The 18020-nt window shown below is 39.6% G+C and overlaps 1 protein-coding gene across 2 annotated transcripts; it reads left to right on the top strand.

Moving 5' to 3' along the window:
• The first annotated feature begins 1666 nt into the window (after positions 1–1666).
• RAB14 (RAB14, member RAS oncogene family) lies at positions 1667–17366 on the top strand. Of its 2 annotated transcripts, XM_026062383.1 has the most exons (8): positions 1667–2271; positions 7964–8022; positions 9458–9511; positions 11087–11264; positions 12449–12515; positions 13425–13512; positions 13837–13867; positions 15193–17366. In XM_026062383.1, exons 1-8 carry the CDS (start codon positions 2246–2248, stop codon positions 15368–15370), a joined length of 681 nt encoding a protein of 226 aa, XP_025918168.1. In that variant the 5' UTR covers positions 1667–2245; the 3' UTR covers positions 15371–17366. The 2 variants fall into 2 exon arrangements, with proteins under 2 accessions (XP_025918168.1, XP_025918167.1); XM_026062382.1 differs by lacking the exons at positions 1667–2271; positions 9458–9511.
• Positions 17367–18020: the final 654 nt, after the last annotated feature.

Below are 18020 nucleotides of genomic sequence, written 5' to 3'. Positions count from 1 at the left end.
CCTGCCGCGGCCCGGGGCCTGGGCCTAGTCGGGGCCGTGCCCCCCGCGCCGCTGCCCGGCCCTCGCCCCCCGCCGCCGCGCCGGTAGGCGGAAAGGGGCCGCGGAGGGCGAGGCGGGCTGGGCAGCAGCTAGGCCTTGCTGCGCCGGTGCTGCTGGTCGCCGCCGCCTCCCCTTCCTCCTCTGCACTGCCCTGCCCGCTCCCCGCGGAGCACGCCGCCGCCGGCACCTGTGCACGGGCGGGGTGCGAGCGCGCCTCGCCCGCTGCAGTTGCACACAGGTGGCTCACGGTGTGCGTGTGTTATGCTGCGTCTGTGCCTGGTGTTACCTGCGCTCCGTGCTGACCCAGGCTGTCRTGAAGTTGGAGAGAAAAATAACTTCCATTAAAAAAAAAAAAAAAAAGGCAGCAAATCTTTGCCACTTCCTATTTGAGGAAGTGACAGAAGCGTTCTGGACTTGTTCTCTATTTTTCTTTTGTTAGTGTCTATTCTGTCCAAACAGAAAAATTGTCTTTTTTTTCCCCTCTTTCTTTYTGCCTAGCTGTGTATTGCCTATTTGCAGTACATTCTTAAGGATTCTGTGACACCCGTGGGTAGTTTTGTCTARAATTGAAAACATACTGGCTTCATCCTTGCAGTAAACCTAGGAAAAGGTGTCTGCGTTGGGGTCTTTCTGGCTACGGGTCTATTGCTCTTCAGGTTATTTAATGTGGACTGCGTTTTCTAGGCCCCCAAAAGGAATTGAATCTCTGAAGGAGAAAGGTGCTCTACAAATGTTTTCACAGATGTAGAAGTGCCTTTTTATGAACAAGATAGATTTCTGACTTGTGGGTTGAAATTACTCAAGTAGTCTTTGTCCTAAAATCAAACTCTTTCAATACCTAAAAGTTCTTGTATGGGATGCGTTTCTTTTGGGATCTGTTTCTATCTCAGTTTGGATTGAGGGCCTGTTGTACTTGGGCATTACTCGGGCATGAGCAAGAAAATCCCCCTCTGGAAGACTTCATACCTAAAGATCATACAGTTGAATATGGCTTAAAAAGGAAGTTGCTAGCTTCCTGTAGGATTTGAACCTGTCCTAGATCTGAGTTGTAGGAAGAAGCTTCTCTTTTCTCTTTCCATTTTGAGAGTTGCAAGAAAAAAAGATTATTGTGAAGGACAGCAGTCTGAAGACAAACCTGTTATACTGGAGGTACTAGGATTAAAAATGCAAAAAAAACTTTAAAATTACTTTCTTATTCCTATGTGTCTAATGGAATCTACTTATGACTGTTTCTCATTTTGCTATTTTTTTTTCCTGGAACAAAGGAAGTAGACCTTACTTAATTTTGTTCAAAAATGTACTTTTCCGAGCTGATGACTCTAAATAGTTTCATGTATTTCTGTATTGATTTATTAAACTGACAACAGAACTCTTCTAGCTTCCATATATACTGTCTCTAAGCTTATCTGATACCTGAAACTTAGTTCTTCTACAGCCTCAGACACATGATGCAGGCTGAACTAGACTTCCTTTTATAGGAAGAGGAAGGTGGGTAAATGAGAATATGTGAATGGATAAAGAACTCCTATGACTAAGAGAATGGACATCAGAGAGAGTGCTCTCATTGAGCACAGGTATGTCATATTTAATTTAGCTGTCGTGCTAGGTGTGGTTAGTAAGAAATGAGAGGTGTGTTTGTATATAAATACAAGAAGTTTCAGAAACAAAATGGAGCTTGATAGAGCAGGATGTAAAACCATTAAAAGGATAATGAACACAATGGGAGTATGACTGGATAACTGCTGAGGGAAATCAAAAGGTGAAGATGGTATGATATGTAGCCTTTTTTTTTTTTTTTTAAAGTCAACATTCTCATATAGGAAGGGTGGTAAAACACTGTGGAATTTCTGGAAACACTTAATAGACCTCAGTCTGAGTTGGGGTGTTTACATGATTAAAGAGTATAGCAAATGCACTTCAAGAACAGCTTGAAATAAGGGTATGTACAGGTGCATGCTTGTTTGTTTAAGCCCAGTAGCATGAAGGCCTTGTGCTTTTTCAGAGAAAGAATAACTGAATGTGGAGATGATGGGGAAAACGCAGAGTGATCTTCAAAAGCGGATCATAAGAAGTTTGCCTGGCTGGTATCTCTGATTGTCACTAGTCATTTTACTTCCTACATGATGATCAGTTCAGCAAGTTTTACTGTCTTGTGCTGTACYGGGTGATTTATTGAAGCCCAAATGAGAAAACTAAATCAGAGAGGATGACTTCAGAAGAACTGAAGAATGAGTAAGGAACTGGCCAGCAAGAAGTAATGGTGTCAGATGTGAAGGGGAAAGTATTGGGCTGCTAACAAGCTTCTAATTAGATTCCTCAAGGATCAATCTTAGAGGACTCTTAAAAACAAGCTCCCCCCCCCCCCCAAAAAAAAAAAAAAACAAACCTGGGGGAGGCTGTGGGGCTGCGCTCTCAGAGAGCTGATATATTATATAGAAAGACTTAAATGTCCTTGCCATGTGGAAGTAATAGAACCACAATGAGATTTAATGGTACTAGACCTTATAGCTTGATATGAACAACAGACTTGTGGGAATTCATTGCTTGGATGTATTAATTGATAACAAAATGGTTATTACCTTCTAGTGTGGTATGGCTTTACAGGAGGCCTTAACTGACGGAATTTTAGGCTCTATTTCTAGTAGCCTAACTGGTACCTTTAGAATACTGCATTCAGTTTTGTGCACTTGACAGAGGTCCCATCAGGGAAACGGTGCAGTTATCAGTTGAAGCCATTCTCCTACCTCTTCCCAGCCTCTGCCCTTGCTTTATTAATTTCTTCTTAGTCTTCATTGTTAATTAATGTCTATGTAAATATGAAGGAAAGAGAAGGAAGGTTATGCCCTGGGAAAGAAGATAACTACCCATTCATTTCTCTTAGGGACTTAGAAGCCCTTTTAAATAGTAGTAGTGGTTGTATACAGTTCTCCTTGTAACTGAATGTAATATTGTTCCAGATGAAAAAACTAACAGCTCTTAAATTGTTTCAGATTACAAAAGGGATGATATGGTAGTATTACCCGTTATAGAAGGGAATTGGACTTGATCTGTGGGAGTCTTTCCCATTGCATATCCTTGCTGAATGACTAATAAGATACCTGGATGGTTAGATGAAATGCAAAACATCTTTTGCTTCAGACTAGCTGTAAACAGTGGTTCTCTGGCTGGTGAGTGGTAAGTTTAAGGGGAACACATAATAATTGGCCTATCCTGAGTTTGAAGCTGGTAGCCATTTTTAAAGGTATCATCTCTGCGTGGGTTGGCCAGCTAAAGGTATGTAGCACATGTAGCATCTACTAAAACCTGTGCATACAGGTTCTAGTCTCTTCTAGTAGCATAGCTTTATGTTGAGCAAGAAACAATTATGAAAATTCTCTGTGTAATTATGATATCAGTGAAGAATTAAAATTGACTATGTCCTTGAGTTCAGCTAGAAGGAACTTCACAGGTCTCATCAAAGCTGGTATGGATGTGATGTTTGCAATTATGTTGTCTTGATAATGAATTTTACCACAGTGCACCTAGAACATCCTTATTTCTGTTATATACAAATAGGTGCTGATACTTGAAATAAGGCTTCAGTAAAATCAAAATACAGATGTAGTGCTTGTTGATTAGAGGAGGAAATACAGAAGATGTCACTAATATCTCATTAAGTTTTTTACCTTAAAGACTCTAGGGGAGAAGTTGGTATATGGAAAATGGATGTGGTGGCACTATTCACTGTAAAATTTCTAATCATAACTGCAGTGCAGAAACTAATTGTACAGGTTTTGAAACTAGCAAAGGTCTGTGTATAGTGAAGAATGATTCCCTCTGGCTAGCTGCCATCCTGAAATAATACTCTAATCCCTGGGGAAGTGTTTCCTCTGAAAAGAGAGCTAGAACTTGTTCTAAGTTGGCAGAATTTACCATGAGGAAGATGGCTGTGTATACCAGACTTCTTTTACTTTCTGTTACCAGTAAATTCATGGTTGGTTAACTTTGTTGTCATACTGGATAATGTCAGTGGTGGCTGAAGGTAAGTTGTGTATGCTTGTGTGCAACCTTTCCAGTCCTGCACTCTTCCCCGCCCCAAACTCCAGTATTGGACATGAAGATCCCATATGCCTGTAACAGAAGGCTGTGAGCTGGGGGTAGAACTCCATTCTCTCCAGATGGCTGACACTATCAACATATATTAGCTACATAATAATGCAAGGGGTTAATAGTCTGTGATTAATGAATGCTGTTAAGCACTATTCTTGCCTAGCCTTCCTGCTTTCATCTGTAGATTGCTGAGATTGTAAGCTTTCCAAGACTGAATTCTCACCATGTCTTCAGTGTTTAGTTTGTCTCATTTATTTTTACTCCTACATCACAGAGCTGTTCTGATCCACCTGTGTCTGTTTTTAGAACCTGAGTGTCTTGCAGCAGGGGTTGTCATTCATGTCCACTTACTGGAATACTGAAAGGATGTAAAATGTTGAAACATGTAACTAGTAGGGAGATTCTGTTCTGTTAGGGAGATAAAAATGTTGCTAGCTGCAAGGTGGAATGATTTAAGCCCAGATGACTCCCTTAGAGCCTAGAACTCTCATTTAATTCGTTCATTTCTGTTGCATGATTTCTCTTTAAACAGGAAAAACCTGGAGTACTCAAATCTGGAATCTGAGTGTTAAAAGGGTGTGTGTGTTTAAAAGGTCTTCTCCAGAAGAGAATTCTCTAGAAGAGGGAACCTTCAATAATAATTTGGAGTATTTCAGAATCTTCTCTATATCGTGACCCTTAGAATAGATGTGCTGTAGCATAGCTTTACTTTTCAATTTGTTTACCTCTAAAAGCTGTGTTTAAATCTAGTATCCATGTTTGTGGAAGCATCTACCATATGCAATAACTTCTCAAGCAACTGTTTGTGACTTGAGACAAAGGTCTAGACTCACGATATGGGTGCGTTTCTGTATCATTATTGCTACTAATAATCTGTTAGTTGGTGTGTTAGCAAGCTGTGGAGAGAGCACTAGTTTTATGTGCTCGCAGTGGGGTCTCTAGTATCTTTTTCCTTTATTATGGGCCTAATGTTATTTTAAGCACAGTCTGTCAAGTAAACAGAACTGTATACTTGGGAGTAAAGACTGTGCTAAGAGACTTGTAGCAAATTCAGTTTGTAATATAACCGTTTCAGAGTTCAATTCGTCCATACTGAAAAATTCTTCCCCGTCTTCCAACAATGCTGCTTAGAAATTTAGGCAGTAAGAGATGCTCCCCTAAAGAACTCTTTTTTATATATATATACACTAGTATTGTAAAGTCAGGTACTCAGAAAACATGAGACTCCTTTGAGTACTTCTGAGTATTTAGCATTTCTTAGCCAACTGGAATTGTGAGGGGAGAGACGGAAACCTAAGTTTCTACGGTGCAAATTTTATAGCCACAGGAGTACTTCTGTATCTTGGAGTTCACAGTGCTGAATTTTTTTTGAAGACCTATGTGAGTTACTAGATACTACCATCTTGAGAATAAAGCGAAGATCTTCCAAACTAGATGTGTATTAGGGCTTTTAGTGAAAATTACCCACCTGCTTTCAGTGAAAGTTAGTGCAGTTGATGCTATCCTCCTGAAGTACTTGCAAATATAAACTGTCCTATTTAAGCCATTTTTTTAAATCTCTACTTACATCATAATCTTCTGGTTTAACCTTTTCTGCTATCAAACAGCTTTGAGCCATAAACATAGTTCATCTAGCTTTTCTTAGGTTACTCTTAACTTGCTTTCTGTAAGTACTAGTGCATTGGATCAGAAGATGCTAGCAACCTGAATGTTACTGCTATTGGGACATGCTGGAGAAGAAGAACATAATGCATGAAGATATATTCAGAAGACTTGAAGTATTGGGTGTTTCTGCAAATATACATTAATAGTAAACTCTGAAGAGCAATTACTTACCCTTATTTGCCAGTGTTGAAAATAGTCAGTGCATGTATTGAAGCTGGAAGATCTGCCACCTATATAGAAAATAGGACAGTAAAGTTGATGCTTGCCTGATGGCAGATAAAGGGCAGTGCATGTTCAGTCACACAGTTGAATTCCCACTCAAAATAGTGGTAAGACATGCTCTGTCTGTGGAGCAGTTATTTGTCAGGGACTGAGGATGACAAAAGCTGCATGGAATGGCTGCCTTAGACTCCCCTCTATTGCTCTAGAGGGGTTCCCTCCGAGATCTTCCTGATAAAAGGGCTGCTTTTGGTACCAGTGCAGCACTTAGTGGTGGAATTCTTGTATGTGTTGGCAAAATAGAATTAATCTCTAAAACTGTCTTTGGTTTACTAACTTGGTTAAAACTTGGTTTAATAGAGTGGTGTGTGTGTATATATAGGATTTAGTGTAGACATTTTGCTTACTGCTTGGGATAGAAGGATTTGATAGTTTCCATGCCTTAAGCAAATCATGAAGGAAAGGCAAGGTGCAGATCACTGACTGGCACACAGTAAACCCGTCTTACATGCCTGTTTGAGTTGTGCTCTTCTCCCCAAGGTCTAGATAAAAGTGTTTGCTTTAAAACTCAGTTCTGTGAACCACTGGCTGCTGGCAGTGTACCATGAATGAGATTTTTTTGTTGTCAGTCACCTTCTTTCTTATGACTAGAGTTGACTATTATGGATTAATCTGGGTTGAAGAAACACYGCTTTGCTTTTGAGAAAGTTCCAGATTCATAAGCTTTCCTCTATTTTTATTTCTTGACAATGCTAGTTTCACTTGTCATGTGGCTAATGTGACTGAATGAATCTGTATTCCTTGGGTAGAGCCATCTTCTATAAAGAAGTGCCATGTTTTTTAATGGCTGGCTATCTGCTGAGCAGGAAAGGATATGGTGAATTCCTGATGCAAATCTTCAGTTTGCTTAACTGATCTTATAGTATGTAGTTTAACTTAACCTGGGATGTAAGCAGGCACTCTACATCCTTTTCATTAACTTGCAGTATCTGTGCAATACAGCCTTGTAATCCTCTTGACTGATGTATCAGTTGGTATGTCAACTATTACTCCTTGCAGGTTTAAACAGCTGAAATTGGTTCCAATTCTTCCTGTGTATAGGAAAGCATGTGAAAATTCTGAAATATTGGAAGTATTTACCCCAATATAATTTTGACAATATTGCATGAATACACTATAAAGCATAGATTAGTGAATAAATCTTATCAAATCAGTGAGGTGTATTCAGGGGAAAAAAAAGATGGAGAAACTGCTAAGCCTTGCTGTAATGCTACTAAACTGACAAAGCCACAGAAATATACTTGCCCACGTTGTCAGAAAACTGACAAGCCATAAGTCAGATGTTCGGGAAGGCAGTCAATAAGTTCAGACTCCATGTATGGCTAATTCAGCATTCCTGTGCTGTCGTTTTAAGTAGTTCTCAGCTGTTTGATGCAAACTGCACTGTCTGTTCCTTTTGCAAGTTTCAAATGAAGTGTGTGGTAATAGTTCCAAGTTCCTGGTTTAGTTAGACCTCTGAAATCTGACTCCAAAAGAAAAAAAAAAAAATCTTATTTTCAGTTCACGTACCAGCTATTTTGCTAGCAAGTATGCTTGTCTGTTCTTTGACTGTGTACAAAGTGAGAAGCTACTGGAGCTTTTTAATAGGTTGAAGCTTTCCCTGATAAGAATGAATGAGTATCAGTATGACTCAGAGGATGTTTCTACTTACAGAGCTCTTATTGACAGAGGTTCAGAGCAAATGATATGGGATCTTTGGTGAATATCTCTGGTCACAAATTCAGTGACTGAAGGGAAATAAAACTGTGAAGGAAAGGATAGTTGGGGGGGGGGGAGGAGGGGAAATGCTCCCCCCCCTTTCTTTTTCTTATATGAACTAAATTGGATATATTTGGATGGTTGAGTGAATAAGTACCAGTTCTGATATATGTTGTTTCTCTCTTCATTTTAGTGCCACAATGGCAACTGCACCTTACAACTACTCCTACATCTTTAAGTACATCATTATTGGTAAGTATGAACTGGAAAACGTTTGCCTCAGCAGCACACATACCTATTTATGTCAGTAGCTGTATCCATGACAGCCTGCCTGCAGACCCTGTGGCTCAGCTGTTGTTGACTTCCTGTTACATGTTACTTAGCAGTGATTTTTATTTCCCCCCCCCCCCCAGTACAGTTACTTGTCGAGCCTCAGTTCCTCACCGATCAGCACACTTGCTCTAAAAGCTTTAGCAACTGACAATACAAAGGCAATAAGCTCTTGTGTGCTGCTTCGTAATTCTGTAGATCATTGGTGGCAGGTGGACTGGGAGTGGGGCAAATACCAAGGCCTTTGTAAGGTTCACCTTAATATAGTTATTACTTTTTTTTTTTAACATACTGCAGTATTCTTGAACATCTTCACTGTCAGGGCCATAACATTTAGCCTTTTGCATAGCGTTAGGAAAACCTGCATGCTAAAAATTGGTGCATGCAGTCCCTTTCTCCCTAAACATAACCTTTACATTTGGGAAAACTGCGAAATCTGTGGGAAGTGTATGCGTGGGGGAACTATTACAAGGATGGCAATTTGGATGTTACTGTTGTATTGATTTGGATTTGCTGTAGCAATACTACTGCTGTTGCGTTGTTAACCTCAAAGGTCTTATAATCCATGCTCATGCAAGTATTAACTGGAATCAGTTGCTTTAGACAGGCTTTTAAACTTCTGTCAGGCTATATTTTTGTGTTTAAAAGTTGCTTTTATCTGCAATTTCCTTGGCTGATTAGAGAGTCAGGGGCTTGACTGGGTTTAATACTATCCTAGCAGAACTGGTCTTGTTAATTATTTAATTCCTAATGATCTTGTGTAGGTGTCAGTGGTCTGCAGTCTTATTCTAATGGTGTATAAGTCAGGCTGCTATGAGGGCCTCAGCCTGTGGAAAATCTGGTACTTGGAAGATCCTGCTATTTCTCACTGTTAGCACTGTTTAAGTGACTCAGTGGAAGTGAGATAATTTCTAGGTGTGTTCTGGTTGTTTGTCAGTATCCTGAAGTCCTTGCCAGCAATTGCAAGTAACACAGGAGCAGGGCAAGCCCTTGAATGTGTGTTTAACTTTGCTATTCTTCTGGAAATGGCCAGAAAATACATTAAGGTTACACTTTGGTTTCTAGCAGGCCAACTTTTCATGACCTTGTGGAAGAATAGTTGTAAAGTCAACAGTGCAGTTTATCTTTTGTGTTTTGCCTACAGTCCTTGCTTGCAGCTCTTTACCTGTAATCAAAGCTATATTGCAAAAATTGATAAGCCTAAGGACTGTAACTAGGTATAGGACATCACCTAATAGACCTGGGCCTGGGATGACTGCCTGTCTTGGTAGCATTTGTTGTGTGGGATTGTTAATGAGAAGATGTGCTTGCTGCAACACTTCTGTGAAGTCAATCATAACTATTCTTTCTATAACAGGGGACATGGGTGTAGGAAAGTCCTGCTTGCTTCATCAATTTACAGAAAAGAAATGTGAGTATTTCAGTTCACAAAGTTTATAAACTGATATGCTTCATCCCGCTTTTTGCCTTCTGCTTCTGTCGTGCGTGATCTTGAAGTGGTGTCTTTCATCTATATAGGGTTGTGGTGTACTTGCTTAGATTCTTGTTTTGGCACCTGCAGATATACAAACAAAACTGCTAATGTAGTAATGGGAAAGACTGCAGCTTCAGTCAGAGTCCTACCTGCGATAAGTGGGAAGGCTGTCCCCCTTGTTGCAGCTTTCTTCTGGGAATTGTGATGTGAAACAGCGAAATGTCTTGGCTAAAACTTGCATGCTTTTTAATATTGGTGTAGTTTGGACACAAACGTTTGGGGACTTTTAATGCTTTTAAACACTTGAAAAGGAAAAAAAGAGAAACAAACCAGGACTGATTGTTCTTTGACTCCCCGTTGTTTGCAGACTTGAGCAGCACTGAAGTTTTTCATAGCTTCTGTGACTCGTAACACTTAGACTACCCCTGGGTGATAGGCTTTAAGGCTTAAGCGTTCTGTCTTGACGCCAATATTCTTTGCATGTATGCCATCATCACTAAATAAGAACTAGCTTGAACTCTCTGTACTAATGCACATTGCATTGGAGTTTGCAGTGGCTGGTAAGAGCTCCTAAGTCTTTGCTTATTGCTCGCACTCAGCGGGTATGTCTCTTAAGTATGTATTGGTACAAAGTTAAAGCCTTTACCCTGTGCTACTCTAGATGCAGTAGTAAGTGGGTACAAGCTACAGTTCAAGTATTCCCATTTTCTAATATTCCTATTTTCCAGTAAAAATTGGATACTTAACTGTTGCTTTTAAACAAAACCAAGTACCAAGCAATTGTTTAAAAGCTCCTTTGCATATGGCAAAGTTCTTGAAGAGGCTGTGTCTTGTTTTTAAAGTTCTTGAGAAGTCCATTAATATTGAGCAGAAAGACTACAACAGAATGAAACTAATGTTAAATACCTGTACGATGAGACTATTACTGACTCTGGGCAACTCAAATAGATACTCACTCTTTCTGTATTTTCTTGAGCTCTCCTAAGAATGAATTTATGGTAATTAGGAAGGTGCCATTTTGTTGTAATTTGCTATACTTATGGCTACTCATGAAACTGGCTTTTTCTTGTGGATAGTCAGGTTGTTTCAGTTGGGTAATAGCATGGATACTTGTTTTTTGAAGTTGTGTTATGGACTCTTTAACTGTGTCTTAGTAATTGTCTAAAAATTATCTTTTTTTACTGCATTAAAATAGTTAACAGTTTCTGCAAAGGTAGACAGAGAATCAGCTGACTTGCTGCCTTCTGAGTTATATGGCCAAACAGCATCAGTAGTACCTGCATCAGAGAAGGCAAGGAATTTTATAACTCTGTTCTTAAACTAACGGCAATTCTGGAAGTAATCCATTTTATTCCTGGTTAAGTGATGCAATTTGGGTACTGTAACTGTAAAATGCTTTCTTAGCAGCTGAAAATATAGTCAAGATCACTGAAAGCTGGTGGTATTAAGATCTTTGCAGAAGGGAGACCTCATACTAGAAAGATCTAAACATACGTTTGTCTTTCATGACAGTTATGGCGGACTGTCCCCACACAATTGGTGTTGAATTTGGCACAAGAATAATTGAAGTTAGTGGCCAAAAAATTAAACTACAGATTTGGGATACAGCAGGACAAGAGCGATTCAGGGCTGTCACGCGAAGCTACTACAGAGGAGCAGCAGGGGCTCTCATGGTCTATGACATTACCAGGTAAGGTGCCGTTGACTGTTGCATCTTGTATCTTAGCTGCACGTGTACTTGACGAGCTGTGTGGATGCTGCAGCCTTGTACATAGCTGTCTTAAGTCTGTCCCCCAGACTTGTGTTTAACTGACTCAATGTCTGGATGGATTTGCATCCTGTTGTGCAAAATTTACCACACTTCATTTGAATAAATTAAAAAGTTAAAAAACTGAAAATGAAACATACAGAGTTTGAAGTGAGCTGCTCTTCTTGGAAGACTTCACTGCTGACAGACCTGAGAATCTTGCCATTTCAGGCCTTGACTGCTTGTGCTGAAGTTGTTTAAAGAACTGAATTCACCTTTAAAACATACCTTTTAGTACATGGATTTTTCTCTCCCTTGTGATGGAGAGAGGGAATGGATACTGCTGCTTACTTGGCAGGAATATTTTTAGTAGGCATAAAATAGAATATTATTTTTATTGTAGTGGGCTATACAAACATGCTTAATGGACTTTGTATATGTGAGAGAATTGGAAAACTCGCCAGTGAAGTGGCCTAGAAGTCAGACTTTTCAAACAAAAGGAGACTGCTTAGAAGCTATTCAGTTTCTCTTTTATAAGAGAAAAGTAATTATTCTTTTAGCAGCATCTTTAATCAGATGTGCAACATGAAATACTTCTGCTTTCAGATGTCTCCAGTCTTCTTCTGGGGCTGTTCTTGATGTTCTTTATGCACCTCTTGGTTTCTGTGTATGTGGGTATATCTCCCATTTGCTTAAATCTTGAGTAAAGCACAAATAATATTATGTGTTGTTTGTTACCTAAGTGGTATTCCACTGTACAGTGTTCCCTAAGAGTATTTGACAGGAAATCCTTTAATGTGTTTTATACAGCACCATGTAAATGTTGTCCTTGTGAAGAAAGCAATACTCCTCTGTACTGGAAGTGTGATTGGGTCTGTCTTTTCACCATGCTTTTGTGTTGTAAGGTGTATTCTCTGGATTGAAAGTTGACTTGTTGAAGTCTTGGTCTGAGTCCAAACAAGACGATACTGCTTTGTCTTGCTTGAGGTTGGGAAGACAAGCAGGGATGATGGATGTTAGTATTTCTAATGGCTGCTAACCATACTATTGGCACTTACATATTAAAACAAAACAAAAAAAACCACAAATCCATGTAGCTAAGACTCTACTCACTTAATTTTTTGCAGAAGAAGTACATATAATCACTTAAGCAGCTGGCTGACAGATGCAAGGAATCTCACCAATCCAAATACTGTAAGTCAGACTTTCTTTGCCTTGAAAGCAAGTTTTTCTTATCCCAAAGCAAGAAGTAGAAGGTTTAGGCCAAAGCATCTGCAGTGTGCTGGTGGCAACATTCTTTAAAAGAAGCCATCTCTTTTTCTAAACTACTTGGCTCTGAGATATCCTTAAGTCCTCACCTTTTGCAGCACATCAGTGAGTTCTTCTCTTTTCCTTCACACTTTTGCTGCAGTTGCGGTAGACTCCTGTGTTGGAAAGCAGAGGTTTCTGCCAAAAGGATTGCTCTCTCTTACCTTCTGGGGCCTATTTTCAGCAGTTGGAGGCAAAATTGTGGTTAACTCTGAACAAACCTTAACTTTGTTACTATCTCTTCTTGCCTTGTGGTGGTAACTAGGTGAAATACTAACTCCTCTTCTTAATTTGGAATAAATTAGATCTCAAGCAAAAGCTGTCCAGGTGTTCTGGAGGCATGGTGGGGGAGGAGGATCCTCTGTGTCTCTTTGAAAACCAGTGAAACTGTTGGTCTTTTGTATAGTTGGTCTCTTCTAAATACCCATAAAATACTTTAGAACCAAGATCATGGGAAGATTCTGCTATGATAAAAGAAAACTTGTAAAGATTCTAGCTGGATTAGCAGATGGCTAAACAAATACAGGAAACAGTTCTGAGCACAGCTTTCATGAACTTAGAGTAGAACTACTGCCTTTTAGGACTTCATCTCATGAGAACAACCTGACAAATTTTATGTACCTGCTGAAGACTTTATTCCTGACTTTACAGAGGGGGCATCGCTATAGCAATGCTTTCCTGAAGATGCATATATTTTTTTTTTGCAGGTTTTTTTCTCACCTCTTAATATAGAGGGTGGTAATGAAAAAGCTAGTAAGGCTCTTTTCTGGACTAATTTTCTCTCTTCTGAACCAGGTGATAATCCTCATAGGAAATAAAGCAGATCTGGAAGCACAGAGAGATGTTACATATGAAGAAGCCAAACAATTTGCTGAAGAAAATGGTGTGTTTTTTCTCTTGAGCTGTTACATTTCCTACAAGATAGCGATGTTAAAGTGAACCCTCAGCATTGATAGCTGCAAGTTTACACTTCCAAAGTAATGTAATTAAATATACAAACTTCTACTGTGCCTCAGATAGTCTGGCTTAATTCTAACTGTGCATAGTTCTAGAAATCAGCTTGCATATTGATGCTTTAACTTAATCGTAAAATATTATTCAGTACTAAAATAGTCTTTTGCATGTAATCTAAAGACCAAAACATGACTGATTCATGGCTATTCAAAGTATTGTGTTAACTGACTGCTATGCTTCTGTTTCTAAACAGGTTTATTGTTCCTTGAAGCAAGTGCAAAAACGTAAGTGACTTGTCTAGAGGAATGTTTTAGATGGTATCTGTTTGAGTGGAATATATTTCTTACAACTAAATACTGCCATAGGGTTCAGGTATAGCAGGACTCTACAAGTGAAGGGGAAAAAAATATATTTTTAAGCCCTCGTAGAGGGTAAAGCATGCTTAGCGGTTTCAATTCCTGTTGGCTTTGACTTAAAGTTAACTCGGTAACATACTGAATTTCAGGCAAAGACTTGAACTGATTTAGTTTAAGGCCTTGTGTCTGCCTAGAGTGTGGATGTAGGTAACTGGTTCCCCAAGCAGACTGAGTGTGTTACTTCCTTGGGATGTTTCAAGCTGTTCTGTAGCAGACATCTCATTCCTTGGGTCACCAAGAGGAATCATTGCACCCTATCTGCAGCAGGCTATGTTGGTTGCAGAGGCTAACACAGAACACAAGGGATTAGATCTCCTATGATCCTAGTAGGTGTGGTTCCAATTGGCACCTGTTTTAATGGAATTCTTAAATTTTTACTAAAGATTTCTTACAAACCTAGTAAGACTTTTGTGAGTCTGTCTTTCTGAGCTCTTCATAGCTGGAATCTGCCACCTCATCAGTAAGAATAATAATCCTGGACTGTGTTGTTTCAACCAGCTGTTGCTGAAATTGCCAGGAATCTGCTTGACTTCTCCACAGCTTCCCACCAACAACTGGGGAGGCTGTTTTCCAACTTGGGATTCTTGCCCAACTTGGGTTATCAGTTTGCTTGCAACACCCTGATACAAAACTAGAATCCTGCTAAAATATGTAATGAACAGTGTACTTCTAGTACTGTAAAACACTGTTCCAAACATCAATCCTTAAACAGTAGCTGTTCTGCCCAACTCCTTGCTAGTTTGACTGGATCTGCTGCTCCAAAGACCAAGTATGTAAATCTGATGGGGGGGARGCACTGCATGTTTAATGCAGGTGGCTCATTACATGCTGCAAAACTTCTAGAGAGCTCCGCTGTCTTTTAGCCTCTTTGAAAATGGCTCTGCGTAGGTAGCTCAGTGTCTTAGCTTATTTTTGAGACAATGTTTTGATGGGCAGTGGTATTAATGGCTAGGCCTAATAAATATAATGGCTAGGGAGTGAATTGCCATATCAAAAGCTGCTCTGGGGAAAGGTTATCAGACTGTCTGGTTAGCGTGCTATAAACTCTTCATGCATGTAAGAGAACAGGGCACCAATGGCTTTAAACCCGGTGACCCGTCCAATCTCAGCCGGGGTATCTAGCCAGCTGCCTCCGTAGCCTGCACTGCTTTCCTAAAGCACAGCCGAAATAACTGCCACTGCTCTCTTCATAGTGGAGAGAACGTGGAGGATGCGTTCCTGGAGGCTGCCAAGAAAATATACCAGAATATCCAAGATGGAAGCCTGGATCTGAATGCTGCAGAGTCGGGCGTACAGCACAAACCGTCAGCCCCGCAGGGGGGGCGGCTAACCAGCGAACCCCAGCCCCAGAGAGAAGGCTGTGGCTGCTAGTGACCTCTGTTTCGTGGCTCCATTTCTGACCTTTCACCTCTCTGTTGGAAGCAGTGCTTTTGACTGCTTCACTGTCTTCTGTACATCTTATTGGGTTTAATTAAAACTCTGAGAAAACAATTTAACACAGTACTAAACTGCTAAACGACTTTAGATGTAATCAGGTTATCAAAGGCAAGTAGAGTAATAAAATCTCTCCTGCATGGTAAATCTAGAAGKTTTTTTTTCTTGATTGTCCTTGTGATAGTGTCACCAATACATAATTTAAACTGAGCACTGATGCTGGATTCTTGATTTTACACTTTTGCAGGGCTTTGTCTTGTACGGTTTAATTTTATGGTTCTTCAGCCTTTCTTCCCCACCTCTAACTGTTTAGAGCTGTCCATAGTAAAGGATAAGTTTTGCTGTGAAATGCCTTCTGATGGTAGAAAGGGGCTCTGTAACAATGTGCTTTTGTTGAAAGCATTCCCTGTGGTGTGTGTGTKGGGGGTAGGGGGTGGGCTGGTGCAGGAGTGTACAACTTACTTCCATCTTAGCCTAGCACAGGGAAACAATCCATTCATTCTTGTGCTCATAGCTTTACATCATTTTTTGCCACTTTTAATCCTTTACATTTTGTTAACAGAACGTAAATATGTATAAAATTTGAAGGAACTGAGCTAACAGTTAAATACATCCTGTGTATATGATTTTAATGAAGAAAATGATTACTGGCATTAGAACAGTATGTAAGAAAATATCAGTTTGTACAGTATGGACCTATATGTGACAACATTGCCCCATTAGTACTACAAAAATAGATGTAACTGCAGATCACTAACATAGGCTTAACTCCTTGGTGTTGACAGTGGACATTGTGCTGGGGGAACTCTAATCCCAAAGCAGAAATTAACACTAGTGGAATATGTCTTTCATCTTTGCACTGTGGTATTATCTATGCCATTTTATTAATCCTGTTCTGTGCAATCAGCGGTGTGCTAACCTGCTTCTCTCTTCCGTAAGCATTTTGCATTATTGGGCTTCATTACCTGCCTTGCATTGTATCAAAGGCTGGTTCTCTTGCACATCTTATGCTTTTATACCTGTAACTCTTTGAATGGTCAGATACTGAACTGGACAGTCAACAAAATACGTGCTCTCTAGGGATTTTTAACTACTTCTGTATTTTTTAACAATACAGTGTGAGGTTTTTCTTTTTTTTAAGACTTAGCTTTCCTCTTAATAAAGACTCAGAATATATCCTTCATGGGATGATACAAGGTATAATCCTGCTTGTATAAAGAGATTTCAAGTGGTGACCATGCACATGTGGATTCTGTTAAAGTACATGAGGGGGTTTCTATTTTGTTTGAAATTCAAATGTGTGCTCTACATGCAGTACCATACTTTACATGAAGCTTCACCTGGAAAACATCAAATGTGCTTTAAAATTTTAAGGGGGCAAGTGCTTAACAGTGATCAAATGTCTGACTTCTAGTCTTACTGCAGTGTTTAAAATACAAGGTAGTCTTAAAATCCCTGTCTAGACACTAAAACTCTACAATGTTCGGACTTGTAAGTAAACAGTGGTACCAGAGTATTGTACAGTCAATGTTAAATAAAAGCCAAAACTGGAATGTGCAAACAATAGGATTTGAGTAACTTGTACGCTGTCCCTTTGTTTTGTCTGGTTAGTCTTTTTTTCTTTTTCTTTTTTTTTTTAACTAATAGAGTGGTATGTTCAAGATCTATAGCTAATGCATCCTGCTTTAAAGAAGGTTGCACCACAAAGGGTTTGCCCAGGGACCATGACCTGCTGCTGAAATGAAATTTGGGTACAGCAAATGTTTTAATGACTACAGCTTGTTAAGGTGCAATACCTTTATTCCCAGAATAAGTTACAGTAGGTCTTATTGTTTCTGTCACAGAAAGGATTTGTTTGGACTGCTGTACTCATTTGATGTAACAATGCTATTAATCTAAATATTTGTAAATAAAGTACCTGTATCTAGATAAATTAGTGGGTTGTGTTATTTGCTCTCAGAATTGATCTGCTTGTACTCCTCTGGACCTGTTTACGTGTGCTGTGCTAGCTCCTTAGAGCTGTTCAGTGTGGACTGCTGCAGTTCACTTTCAAAGTCCTAGGCTGTTTTTCATCTACCATGTAGCTCCTAACTCCCCAAAGCTGCCTTTTCCACTTGCCTGCAGTAAGGGCTCTGGTTCTTGAGAAAAGCACCTTGCTAAATGGGTGAGTATGAGCTAGTGCCTAAAATTATGCAAGAAGCCCTTGTAGTGATGGTAACTGCTTTAAATACACGTGCTAACTTTTAAGAAGGAATTCCTAAATGATAACTTCACAGCTTTTTTTTTCTTTTTCTTCTTCCCCCCCCTTTTTTCTTTTTGCCAGTCTCTCCTACAACCTGACTGTACCTTTTTTCTGAAAAAGGCAGGTATGTTAAGATCTAGCATGCCAGCTTCAAGTCCAAAACAAATTTCCAGAGAGATACTGTTGCATTTATTACTCCTGGTGAACTTTAACATATGTTGTGATACTTGCTGCATATCAAAAGTTATATTTTAATAGTTTAGATGAAAGGGACAGATTTAACACACTTTTAAAGAATATAAATGGAAAGGGGATAAGGGTTTTGGGAAAAACAGTCATTCTAGG

Source organism: Apteryx rowi, unplaced genomic scaffold (genome assembly GCF_003343035.1).
Source record: "Apteryx rowi isolate R43461 unplaced genomic scaffold, aptRow1 scaffold_19, whole genome shotgun sequence".
NCBI classification, from domain to species: domain Eukaryota; kingdom Metazoa; phylum Chordata; class Aves; order Apterygiformes; family Apterygidae; genus Apteryx; species Apteryx rowi.
Note: the sequence above shows the minus strand (reverse complement) of the source record. Positions and strands in the feature narration are given on the sequence as shown.

Excerpts from the sequence above, each read along its gene's own strand:
- RAB14 (XM_026062383.1), top strand. The coding sequence starts at position 2,246 with ATGACTTCAGAAGAACTGAAGAATGA. Across the intron at positions 11,265-12,448 it reads ATGGTCTATGACATTACCAG|AAGAAGTACATATAATCACT; the intron begins GTAAGGTGCCGT and ends AATTTTTTGCAG. Across the intron at positions 12,516-13,424 it reads ATCTCACCAATCCAAATACT|GTGATAATCCTCATAGGAAA; the intron begins GTAAGTCAGACT and ends CTTCTGAACCAG.